At 36.8% G+C, this 14,179-nt stretch overlaps 1 protein-coding gene across 1 annotated transcript in view; it reads right to left on the bottom strand.

The window, feature by feature from the left end:
• The window catches only part of LOC128738091 (protein vav), a 388,215-nt gene that overhangs the window by 34,974 nt on the left and 339,062 nt on the right, over positions 1-14,179 (bottom strand). Inside the window, exons 8-11 of the mRNA XM_053832936.1 lie at positions 8,614-8,790; positions 8,360-8,562; positions 7,928-8,299; positions 7,718-7,870 (exon numbers count right to left, since the gene is read on the bottom strand). Coding sequence (XP_053688911.1) covers positions 7,718-7,870; positions 7,928-8,299; positions 8,360-8,562; positions 8,614-8,790 — 905 coding nt within the window. The remainder of the gene's footprint in view (positions 1-7,717; positions 7,871-7,927; positions 8,300-8,359; positions 8,563-8,613; positions 8,791-14,179) is intronic.

The raw sequence follows: 14,179 nt of genomic DNA, 5'->3' as shown, positions 1-14,179 counted from the left end.
AAAGACAGTAACCTTCTATCTCTTCAGTGAAGATAGAAAAATCTTATTTATTGTATATGAATTTGTCTATGAAGTCAGTTTTTCTATTCTAACTCTTTTTGTAATTATTGTATGACTTTTTCATGTATTACAAAGTTGTACAAATAATAAAAATACATAGCTTTGCTGAATTTATTATACCTCTATGTTTGCTTGTTTAGGAACTGTAGAACTTGGATTGTGAAAAATACCCTGATTTTGACCCCGAATTACTCGACTACCAACCGACGGATACATCTTAAACATTTTACATTTGCTGGTAGTTTTGCTGCATACAGACACCATTTTTCCATATGAAGAAACGAGAGAAAATTCCAGTTGGGTCAATTGCGGTACACCTCACATGCTACTTGCTTCGTTTCTGTGATGTCGGTTTATGCTAATCTTGCTTGCAATTTAAAGTATTAGTGCATTAAATAATTCTGACATTTTGCTCATAACAAGTTTACTGAAGAATATACGTTAGTATATACGTAATATACGATTTGTAACTTTATAACAATATGGCATTCAAAAACACATGTTGTACAAAATACAACAGCGTGAGTAACCGAAAGTTTGGGGGGCTCCGTAGCCGCAAGGTTACCGAGTCTGCTTTGACAAGCGAGTGGTCGTGGGTTCGAATCTTAGTAGAATCAAGCCATTCTCGATGTCAAGTGACTTTAGCATGGTTTTATTCTCAGGCCCCTCCATTTACCCTTCCTTCGTGCTGAATTCTATATTTACCCTCTGAAGCCTCTTAACAGTGCAAATGTCCCTCCTATAGTTAAGTGTACTGGTCAGAGGTACGAATGAGTCCTCGCCAGGGACGGCTATAATATGGGATAGTGCTGGCAGCGAGGAATAAGTGGGTAAAGTAGATTAAGCTTTGAAGGAAGGGTAAACCCCAATACACGCAAGCACGCATAAAATTTAATAAGCATATCGCTCACTCAATAGCGATTACAGCAAAAAGAAATGCAGTGCAGGTCATACAGCAAACACCCGGGCGATATTACAATAGATCAACTATACTGGTCGCAGTAATGAGTCCACACATGGAAAAAAAACCGAAAGTTAATAAAAATTGATGAAATTTATTCAAGAAAACTTTATTGTTGTGAATCAAATAGAATGGCATTACAGGAAATTATGCATAATTCAAAAACTTATAAACTAGACCTTTACTACTCAATGTATATGTTAAAGAATAATATTTCATCTTACAACTTACTTTTACTTGCACTTACCCTCATTAGTAACAACTTACTCAGCAATTTCATGAGAAAAGGAACTATCAAAATTTATAAGTGCTTGTATTTGGTTCAAATGTTGTAAACTTATTCAATTTCCAAAAATTTCATGTAAGCCAAACGTGTCGATTTCTATCTCAAATAGCAAGTAAGATCGTATAACAAAGGTTCCTTTCACCACTAGGTGGATTAAATCAGGTTTTTTAAAGATGCTAACTTTCGAACGCATGGTATTATTATCAAAATATCAAAAAAAATCTACCCCACAAAACCGCTAAAAAAACCACTCAAGAAAAAATATCAAAAAATCTGCTATGAACACATATTTCATATTGTCAGTTCGAAACAAGTTTCGTATGTGGCTCTGAAACCCGAAAGTTAAGGCCAACCGATTATAAAACTAAATAAGGTGTTCATCAAATGACATAAATGACGCTTAAAGTATTTACGCACCCAAGGAAAGAAAATATAATTATTCTACGCAATACGTTGTGAATTTTTCTGGCAAATAAGGATTTTGAGGAATACGGAACGGATATTTAAAAATATAGTCAATTTAATTATAGATGTTCCTGAGAAATTAAATAATGATTATTGTGGCAGTAGAAAGGCTAGGTCACGCCGCTAGGTGGATTAATTCGGGTTTTGTAACATATAAGCATTAATTCAATGTAAAGCATCACCAGATTTATTATCATTTGAAAATTACTGTTGAGAGCTATCAAACGAAACCGAGTTATTGAAAATCGAACGGTTCATTCAAAAGTTATTCAAACTTTAACACTTAAGCACCGTATATTAAACCGTTAAAACGTGTAAAATCAAAACATTTCAATCAAATGTTGATTGTATTCAATGTGTGTGATGTATGTGTGTATGTATGTGTGTGCGTATGTATGTATGTATGTATGTATGTATGTATGTATGTATGTATGTATGTATGTATGTATGTATGTATGTATGTATGTATGTATGTATGTATGTATGTATGTGTGTATGTATGTATATGTGTGTTTGTGATGACGATTTGCAATTTTGAAATTTGCATTGAAATTCAAGGAGAGTGTGAAACATGTCAATTGTCTGAAGTTTTCGAAGCCTCTTAGTGGAATGTGGAATACGAACTCTGAAATTAAAGAAAAGAAAAAACTTTTTCCGACTGAATTCCAATATTTAAAATTTATTCGCGACAGATACGTATACACTTCGAAATAAGACACTGATGAAGCCTGCACGTTGTAGGCGAACTATGCATCTGTCGCAAATAAATATTAAATACAGTAGGATTTCGAATTTGGCAACAAATGCGTGTCGCCTATGTTGCTAAAATCGAAACCGTGCCAAAATCGAGACCCTTTTTGATATGACAAAATTGAATGTAAATGCATTGGAAATTAACTAAATATTATTAATCAACGATTGCAACCTTTTTCACAAAATCCGCCAAGACCTATCCATGCGGTGTAAGTAAGTTTTTGGTGACCTACGGTAAGACATAGTCCTACGGCAATAAAAATATTATTGTTCGAAACATTCTATTATCGCAAACTTTTTTTCATGAACACACTTAGAGCAATATTTTTTCGTCATTTAAAGTAATGCGGAAACTGACTGATATTTAAGCATACTTTTGGAAGTAAAATATTATGTGTTGCCAAAAACGGATACTTTTGTTGCCAAAATCGAACCATGCCAAATTCGAAATCCCACTGTAGTGGGATTCAATTTAATTTCAGATTTCGATTGTCATTTTAATAAATAAATAATAATAAATAATAAATAAATAAATAAATTTTCTTCACTTGCTGTAACTCGCAATTAGACAAGAAAAGCAAAAAGCGAAGAAAAGCAGTTATTTAAGCATTTAGATATAGTGGTGTATAGGATTTAATATACTAATGGATTGATTTTTCCAGATAAACTTATATAAATTGCAAACAATTTTTGCGCATCAATAGATGCTGTTTCCAATCAATAAATACTAGAGCTTAGAAATTTTATATAAAAATAGGAGCAAAACATTGTACGGTAGTAATTTTGTACGATTTGTTTTCGTTAGTGACACTTTAAAAGACAGAAATCTTATGTCATGCATCATATTTCAATAAATAAATCGAATTGACAAGCACTGGAAATCACATCGATCATATTTCCCATTCTCAAGCATGTTTATGGCACAGCTTTTGCACTATTCGACCTCATCTTGTTTTCCTAACCCTCTAACGGGATACATTGTACAAACGATGCGATCAAGCTAATGACTATCTTTTCATGAAAGTACATTCAAAAGAAGCTTAAGTTTTGATTTTCATGCAAAAATAATTATCTGAAGGAGCGTCAGCTAAGAAATATTTCCATTTCTCTTTTTTTATATCTAATGCTCTATTCAGTTATTTTTTCTAATTCAGATATATTGCAAAATTGAAGCCAAGCAAACTAATAGTAAAATTTTGAGATCAACCATTTTGTTGTAGATATCCTTTTTCTTCAAAATCGAAATATAATAATAATTTTTCTGAACTCTTGTTTTCCAAAGATGCTAACTTTTGAACGCATGGTATTAATATCAAAATATCAAAAAATCTGCTATGAACACATATTTCATATTGTCAATTCAAAACAAGTTTCGTATGTGGCTCTAAGGCCTGAATGTTAAGGTTGTCTATATATATATATATATATTCATTCAAGTCTGCAAAAATTATCTTTTGTGTTTACATTATGTTTCTATAAATCACGTAAATGTTATAAAACTAAATAATATGTTCATCAAGTAACATAAATGACGCTTACAAGTATTTCTGCACCCAAGGAAAGAAAATATAATTATTGTACGCAATACGTTGTGAATTTGACTGGCAAATAAGAATTTTGAGGAATACAGAACGGATATTTCAAAACATAGTCAAGTTAATTAGAGATGTTCCTGAGAAATTAAATAGTGATTATTGTGGCAGTAGAAAGGCTAGGTCACGCCGCTAGGTGGATTAATTCGGGTTTTAAATTTGAAAGCGGAATTTTGTAACGAACTTCTGCGACCAATTCAAACGCGAACAAATCTCTCTTTTTCCCTTTGGTTTTATGCATCTAACCATTTCATTTCCCAGAGTTTATTGAACTTTCTTCGGGCTAATTTGAAGAAGAACATGGCAAGGCAGTTTACGCTTCGTGCTTCGAAATTTGAGTTTTGCGAATAGCGAATGAGCGGCTCTAGGAAAGAGTAAACTCGGCTAACTTGTACGCAAGATGCATTGCGTATGCGTAGCCAACTAGCCATAATTTCTAGTGGCACATGCTCTAATTGCTAAGCTTATCGAAACTACAAGAGCAAACCGATTTAATAACCCTGAACGCTACAAGCCCACCCTCTTAAAGGGAAGATGGGTCATAACTCGCTTTCAAAAGAGGAGAGGGGTCTCAATTCACCATAGAAAAAAACTTGCCTCCAAAACCACTTACATGTCAAATTTGGTTCCATTTGCTTGTTTAGTTCTCGAGTTATGAGGAAATTTGGTTTTCATTTGTATAGGAGCCCCCGCTCCTAAAGTGGGGAGGGGTCCCAATTCACCATAGAAAATATTTTTGCCTCCAAAAACCTCCACATGCCAAGTTTGGTTCTATTTGCTTGATTAGTTCTCGAGTTATAAGGAAATTTGTATTTCATTTGTATAGGAGCCTCCTAAAGTGGGGAGAGATCCTAATTCATCATAGAAAAAATTCTTGCCTCCAAAAACACCTACATACTAAATTTGGTTCCATTTGCTTGATTAGTTCTCGAGTTATGAGGAAATTTGTATTTCATTTGTATAGGAGCCCCCCTCCTAGAGTGGGGAGGGGTCCCAATTCATAATAGAAAAAATTTTTGTCTCCAAAAACACACACATGCCAAATTTGGTTTCATTTGCTTGATTAGTTCTCGAGTTATGAGGAAATTTGTAATTCATTTGTACAGGAGCCCCCCGTCTTAAAGTGGGGAAGGGTCCTAATTCACCATAGAAAATTTTCTTGCCCTCGAAAACCTTAACATGCTAAATTTGGTTCCATTTGCTTGATTAGTTCTCGGGTTATGAGGAAATTTGTATGGAAGCCCCCCCTCTTAAAGGGAAGTGGAGTTATAATTCCCCTTATAAAGAGGGGAGGGGTCTCAATTTACCATAGAATAAATTCTTGTCACCGAAAACACCCACATGCCAAACATTGTTCTATTTGCTTGATTAGTTCTCGAGTTATGCAGAAATTTGTGTTTCATTTGTATGGGAGCCCCCCCCTCTTAGTGGGAGGAGGGGTCTCTAACCATTACTAAAACCTTTTCTGGCTCCAAAAACCTTTACGTTCAAATTTTCACGCCGATTGGTTCATTAGTTTTCGATACTATAAGGAACATACGGACAGACAGACAGACAGACAGACAGGCAGACAGACAGAAATCCTTTTTTATAGGTATAGATAATACGACTCATCTTTACGTAATATAAAACACATTTAAATAATTAATATATACATTAAATTTTTTTTATCGAACCCGCGTATGAAGGGGGAAGGCAATAAAGATGCGTCCAACATAGCTCTAGCCATTCCAAGTTCCTACCTAGCACCTCCACGTGGTCATACCCGGTAATGCTCTTTCCTTAACCCCTCTAAGGTCTACATCATTTTTAGCACCGCAAAATTCACTAAAATGGCCATAACTTTTTTATTTTTCAATATTTTTTCACCAAATTTGGGAATTTTGCCGAAAATATTTTCTATTTTCATAATACCTATAGATAATGGCCATATGCCATATGGTCCCGGAGTTATTGCGGAGTTCCCTGGGGGACCGAGATATGGCTTTTTTAGATATAGTTGCCAAATATCTAAAATTTGTTTGAAATCTGTTGATTTTTGAAAACATATCATCGACTGTGGACATATCAGTTACTTTGCCGCAGTTATGAGCCATGGTGCGCGCCATCCGGATCCGGGGGGACACCATAAATCCGGAACCGGTTCCCATAAAGGGACATTTCAGCAACAGTAAACTACGTCGTGTCGCATATCAATAAACATCAGCATTCGATAAAATAGCGATTGGTGATCATCTCATGTCTTCCAGAGGCCATATGGCCGATTCCAGGTCCGGGAAAAGTTCCTCCGAAATCCGTTCCGTGCTTGAATCAGAAAAGAAACCCTCCCCGGACCCGGAACCGGTCATACGGCCTCTGAGAGACATGAGATGATCACCAATCGCTATTTTATCGAATGCTGATGTTTTTTGATATGCGACACGACATGCTTTACTGATGCTGAAATGTCCCGTTACGGGAACCGGTTCCGGATTCATAGTGTCCCCCCGGATCCGGATGGCGCGCACCATGGCTCATAACTGCGGCAAAGTAACTGATATATCCACAGTAGATGATATGTTTACAAAAATCAAAAGATTTCAAACAAATTTTAGATATTTGGCAACTATATCTAAAAAAGCCATATCTCGGTCCCCCAGGGAACTCCGCAATAACTCCGGGACCATATGGCATATGGCCATTATCTATAGATATTATGAAAATAGAAAATATTTTCGGCAAAATTCCCAAATTTGGTGAAAAAATATTAAAAGATAAAAAAGTTATGGCCATTTTAGTGAATTTTGCGGTGCTAAAAATGATGTAGACCTTAGAGGGGTTAAGATAGAGTAGCTAAGCTAGGAGGTGCGATGCTGCGTGAATCCCAGCTGCCTGATATCAAAATTGTGGTTTTGGGCAGACGGCTGATCCACCCGGCCGTGTTGATAGGTAAGCCCCAACATATTTTCTAATTGTTTGTTTCGTTCTAGCTCTTCAAACACCTACTATACAAAGGAAACATTGACCGTAAAACTTTCTAATAATGTACATGGATATTGTTGGGTTGTTGTACATGTAGGACTGATGGAAACTCAAATGTTGGCATCATTATAGTGCAACTATATCTGATTGAAAGGACTGGCTGGTGAGCTCGTTCTATTTTTATCCATATTAATTTCTTTTCATTATATATCGTGATAAATTCATTATATGCATTAAATAATAAATTCATGAATACAGAGGCATCATATGAGTGGAAGACTGGATGGAGTGAGGAGTAAACCGGAATCACTAGGAGGAAACTCCTGAAGGTCCGAAACAATATTTATGTTGCACTCTTCGAACAAACAAACCATCACGTGGGTACAGCGAAATTGATTGTTACATGGAAGGATCCTAATGCTGGAAGGAAATTCTTATAATCCCGGAATGCGCACAAGTGTCTTTGCTTGTGGGTCCGCCCAATCCCTTTTGGTCCTTCTACAACAGCTTTAGAGTGAAATTTATTTGACAATCAAATTTGGATCTACTGTAAGTCTACCCACATACACTGGCAGGACCTTGAACTGATGGTGGATTTCCCCCCATACATACATACATACATTAAATTTTTTATCTTACCCGGCAAAATTTTCTCCTAGGTCGTTCCTTTCATAAAACGACACTAATTCTACGATGGTTTTGAAGTGTCGCCTAGTCGAAAGATAATATAAAGGTATCATATTATCCTGCTTGTGGTAGATTTTCATGTGCTTAGTTATCTTGTTATCCGTTCTACAATTGAGTAAAACAATTGTAATGTATTACATACTCAAACCAAATCAAACATACTTTAAACTCAATGCATAAATGGTTTCATGAGAATTTGATGCACCTTGTGGACGAACCCTTAGTAAATATGTGCCATTTTTTTTTCTCTCTAGTTTATTCGTTGCTGTATCTCGATCCATTGAACCAACGAACCAGTTGAATTCTGATAGAAGTCTATCAGAAACTGGTGGTGGTGACTGATTACGTTTACATCTGCCAGTGGATGAGATGCACCCTTTGTGTACGATGATATCACAACTTCGACAACGGTAACCCTGATGAATTTTTCCCTTCAGAAATTTGGAACAATGTCTGCATATTACTGGTGTTTCAAACGTACATACTCCAAACTTATGGTCAGTATTTCTACACCCGATAGGGTTTATAACATCCCTGGAAATATAAAACTTACTTTTACTTTATCCAGCCAAATTAAAAATACGGTGGCCTCACATGGCGATATCTAAAGCACGCTTCCATTTGTCTCTTTCTTCTTCGGTTTTCATATATAAAGTAAAAGCTGTCGATTGTGTTTTTTTTGCAAGTAGGAGAGAATATTTTAGACGCCCATCTCTCCCTAATGTTCTTCGAGAATGACAGATTTCCACGCGATAATCTAGTAAATTGTGCGCTTCACGGAATACGTACTGTCCTTCCTAAAAATATCTAATAAATAATACGCAAAAAAAATGCATGTCACCACTAACACCGATTTTTGCGTTAGAATTTTTCACCAATATCACTACTTTTTCGAATACAAATGCATAACGATGCTTAGTTTTCTGATCCTCGTGTGCTTTTATATTCAGGTCACCATCTAATAATAATCTGCCATATTGCTCGAGATTATTTCCATTTGGTAAATTTAAATCCAAAATGCTCTCCTAAAAATATAGAAATGAATGATGAAGGATTGTAATCTTTGTAAATCTAACGAATTGATAAACTTTTTAACAGTTGTACTAGAACACCATATATGCGTACTGTTTACATTTGCTATGTAAACTAGATAAATAATTACTGAAAGAGTTTTATATTTATTATGAACTAGGTGACTCGGCAAACTTCGTACTGCCACAAATTGGATTAATTGTTACGATTTGGAAATTTCAGATGAAATACTACTGCGTTTTAGAAAAAGGGATATTCTCTAAGTATAGGTCCGTGGGCTGAGGAGTTTCGCTCAAACGTTTCGTTGATGAAATACTGTATTTTGAGAAAACGGCCACCATCCGCCAGCGGCGGTGGCTGCTAGTGCACTGATAATACTAGTTAACAAAATATAACAAAAAGCGTGAACTCAGTAAGCTAAAGGCGATTTTTCATGTAAAATTGGCCGCTGAATCCGAAAATGAGATCTGAAAAATTTAAAGTAGGATAGTTTTGCCTTTCTACTATATGAAAATATAGTATAAAGGTATAGAAATCACTCGGAAAACCGAAAATCGAACGAACGCCCAGCGGGACGAATGTCAAGTACCATTCGACTCAGTTTCGAAAACTGAGCATTTTCTGTGTGTGTGTGTGTGTGTGTGTGTGTGTGTGTGTGTGTGTGTGTGTGTGTGTGTGTGTGTGTGTGTGTGTGTGTGTGTGTGTGTGTGTGTGTGTGTGTGTGTGTGTGTGTGTGTGTGTGTGTGTGTGTGTGTGTGTGTGGAACGCTTTTTTTCTCGCTCACTTTTCTCCGAGATGGCTGGACCGATTTTGATGATCTTAGTGTCAAATGAAAGGTCTAGTTGTCCCATTGTTCGCTATTGAATTTCATACTGATCGGAATTTTAGTTCAAAAGTTATGTATAAAAATACGAAAAACATGTGACTTCATTATCTCATAGGTCCCTTAACCGAATTGAACAAAATTGATTACAAATGAAAGAGTAGCCTTTAAAACCCTAACTTATAAATTTCATGACGAATGGAGTTGTGGTTTGAAGTTACATAAAGAAATGTGTAAAAAACGTGTTGAAAACATATTTTTGTTACATATAAACATTAATTCAATAAGAAATATTCTACAATTTTTATTATTTGAAAATTACTCTTGAGATCTATCAAATGAAACCGAGTTGTTGAAAATTGGACGATTTATTCAAAGTTATTCAAACTTAATCATTTAAGTACCTTATATTAAACCGTTCAAAACGTGTAAAACCAAAATATCAAGGGTCGACTGTAATCGGTGTATGTATGTATGTATGTATGTATGTATGTATGTATGTATGTATGTATGTATGTATGTATGTATGTATGTATGTATGTATGTATGTATGTATGTATGTATGTATGTATGTATGTATGTATGTATGTATGAATGAATGAATGTATGTATGTATGTATGTATGTATGTATGTATGTATGTATGTATGTATGTAAGTATGTATGTATGTATGTATGTATGTATGTATGTATGTATGTATGTATGTATGTATGTATGTATGTTTGCTTATATGTGTCCATGTATTTGAAATTTTGAAATATCAAGAAAAGTAAGAGATTTCATTTGTCATTTTATTCACTTGCTGTTACTCGCAATCGGACTAGACAAGCAGAAGCAAAGAAAAGCAGTTGATTTAAGCATATAGGAATAATGGTGTATAGGGTTGAAAATGTTAAGGAGTAGATTTTCCGAAATAAATTTATACAAATTTCAAACAAATTTTGCGCATGTGGGATCGACTATCGAAAAAGGCAAGCGCTGAAAAACGATAAAGTTTCCCAACCTCAAGCATGCTTATGGCGCTTTTACATGCTTTTACACTATTTCTTTTATCTCCTCTCGTTTCCTTAACCCTCTAACAGGCAACAACGTAAAAACGATGTGATAAAGTTCATGAAAATACATACAAAAGAAGCTCAAGTTTTGTGCAAGACTAATTATCTGAAGAAGTGCCAGTTAAGGAAAAGCCCAATTTCTCTGTATCGTTTTTTTATATCTAATGCTATACCCAGTTATGTTTTCATTTAAGATATATTACATAATTGAAGTCAAGCATTTAAATCACTTATAGAAAAATTTTGAGGTCAATCTTTTTGTTCTAGATATTCTTTTTTTTTCAAACGTGAAAAAGGAAATATTCGCGCAATAAGTATTTTTGTAATTATGCAGAATTCTTGTTTTTGATAGATGATAATTTTTGAGCGCATGGTCAGAAAGCTGTGGTGAAAATATCAAGATATTTATACACACAGTTTTCTTATGAACATTTCACATTTTATATGTACACATTTTTCATATTGTCAATTCAAAACAAACTTCTTATGTTGCTCTGAAGCTCCAAAAGTTAAGGCCATCTACAGATCTTTTGTGTTTACATACATGTTTAAATAACTTAAATATAAAAAAGAAGGTGTTGATAAAGTAAATTAAATGACACTTCCAAACATTTCACATCCTAGGAAAGAAAATATAATTATTGCACGTTCTTGTGAATTTAACTATTAAATAAGGATTTTGAGGACTAAGGAACTGATGTTTAAAAATAGAGTCAACTCAATTATAGATGTACCTGAGAAAATAAAAAATTGTTGTTGCAGTAGATTAGAAAGGCTAGGTCGCACCGCTAGGTGGATTAATTCGGGGTTTTGAGATATGCACAAAAGGTCAAATTTTGCTTAAAGAAAGAAAGTACATGCACATAAATATAAACATAAAGAGAATTTTGGCAACCTTGTCATTGTTTACATCGTTCTCGGTTGTTCGCTCGGTAGTTATTTTTGAATTATTTCTGGTGTAATTCGTATAATGTATTTCTATATTCGGTGTAATTCAGTTAATTGGACGACTAAGCGCCTGTTTACATTGAAGTTTATTTCGATAATAAAAGCAAACAGTTTCGAAAGCAAACAGTTCGACGCGCACTTTTGATCCGGCCTTTGTTGTTACAACGTAGGAGCATCCAAAGCAATATGGATAAGAAACTGTGCGGAGAATGTCACCTGCTGATCAACGATCTCGAGCCTGTGCGTTGTGGCTTTTGTGATTCCTTTTTTCACATCGGGCAGCAATGCTGTGGATTCAACGGCCGTGCGCATAAGGAGCTGTTCGTTCAAGGGAAAGCAATTTTTATTTGCGCAGCCTGCAAAGTTGAATTGAATGGCAGAAGCATTCGGGCTACTGGACTATGGTAGTTAGGCTATTTAACCGATAAGTTAAATTGTGTGCCGGCGCCGCCGATGGATGCTACTGTATGAAATCAATTCCAACAGCTAGTCGAAACCGTCGGTTCCCTAAGCGATAAAGTGGATCGTTTAATGCAAAATCGCAACGATCAAAACACGACAACCACACCATGGCCCAAACTGGGTGTCAAACGTCGACGTGCTGATAATGATCGCTCTGTACGTGAATCAGCTGATCGTGGCACCAGTACGATCGATTTTAGTGATCTGTCGGTCGCTTCTATCACCCCCGCCCCCCATCCTGCTAGGTGGTGGCTGTACCTGTCCGGCTTTCAACCTACAATATCGAATGCTGATGTTACGAAAGTCGTCTCTCGTTGTCTCGATCTAAATGAACAAGACAGTTTTGATGTGGCTCAATTGGTTCCAAAAGGAATTGATTCCTCGAATCTATCGTTTGTTTCATTCAAAATTGGGTTAGATCCGAGTCCCAAACAATTGGCTTTGAGTGCCTCTTCCTGGTCAACGGGACTGTTGTTCCGGGAATTTATCGACATGCCAAAAAACCGATATGCTGGATCGACAGTAGTAATGAATTCACCCGATGCTGTATGATTGATTCTTCACAATTACTTTTAACTGATGACGATCGGAATGCTTGCATTTCTGATATTATGCTGACTTCGTCCGCGCTCCCATGTGATTTTCCTGCTGTTGCTACGTTGGATCCGGGACACCCTTTTTTTTAACGAGTAGGGAAATCTGCTATCAGACACCTGAGAAGACAACTCGGGGAGTGGGGTTTGGTATCCCGACCCCCCTACTGGGGCGTGAGGATCCAGACCCACTAAAACCCTACTCGAGTCTTCAGCCTCGATCCCCCCTGAAACCACCTTATCGGTATTACTTCAGGATAACTACTGGACTATGGTAGTTAGGCTGTTTATTCGCCGTTGATCGGCTTTCCAGCGGTTTTGTAGCTCAAGTACACCCTTTAACAGGCATTATGGAAGCCCCTGATCCCTCCGACATGGTCCTGCCAGCTGCAGATATCCGCCATCGTCGTCGTCCCGGTTCTGTGTTCGGAAGTGGTGACGGGGTCTTCCAGCCTGTGCTATCAGGCAAGTATAATTATATATCAGAGCTGTCGGTACCTGATGATTACTTGCATTCCGGTGTTCCGAATCAAGGATCTGTTTCTCCATCTCATCCGCTGCTCATCTATTACCACAACGTGCACGGATTGCGAACCAAAATTGACTCCTTCTTTTTGGCGGTTTGTGAAGAAGACTACGATGTTATAGTACTCACTGAAACGTGGCTTGACGACCATATCCTCTCTACGCAACTATTTGGAAATCGTTACACTGTGTTTCGGAATGATCGATCTCACCTGAACAGTCGAAAAACGCGTGGTGGAGGTGTACTCATTACTGTTTCCATCAGACTAAATTGCCGCATCGATCCTGCTCCTATCTTTGACACTCTGGAACAGTTATGGGTGATCATTGAAACATCGTGTTCAGTTGTCAGCGTAGGCGTTATATATCTCCCTCCCGATCGAAAATTCGATCTTCAGCTCATTCAACAGCATATGGATTCAATAGGATCTGTGTTGTCGCATATGGATCCCCACACACTTGCGTTACTGTTCGGTGATTACAACCAAACTGGTTTAAGCTGGTTTATTTCAGGTAACGGTTTACCTTTAGTGAATACGACACTTTCGCAAATGCCTGTTAGTTGCTGTACTACTAGATGGTCAGCCTGCATGGGCTGACTCAAACCAATACAATTCTCAATCGGGATGGTCGCATGCTGGATTTTATTCTTGCGAATGAATTAGCAGTGCAAAACTGTGACATATCTATTGCGCACGAGTCATTAGTCGAGTTAGAAGCTGTTCATCCGGCTTTAACTGTGTCGCTCACTCTCCCTATGCCTGTGGTGTTTGACGAGCCATCACTAGACTCTAGTCTAAATTTTCGTCGGGCTGACTATGTAGCACTCTGCGCAGCGTTTTCTGATGTTGATTGGGATGAACTTTTGGAAGCCTCCTCCAGTATTGATAATGCAGTATGGCGTGTTAGCAGTGCAATTGAAAACGTCATCAGTCGGATACTTCCCATATGTGCACCACCACGGAAGCCAGCTTGG

The sequence above is a fragment of the Sabethes cyaneus genome, chromosome 2 (assembly GCF_943734655.1).
Source record: "Sabethes cyaneus chromosome 2, idSabCyanKW18_F2, whole genome shotgun sequence".
NCBI lineage: Eukaryota > Metazoa > Arthropoda > Insecta > Diptera > Culicidae > Sabethes > Sabethes cyaneus.
The sequence above is the reverse complement of the archived record's forward strand: the minus strand, read 5'-3'. Positions and strand labels throughout refer to the sequence as shown.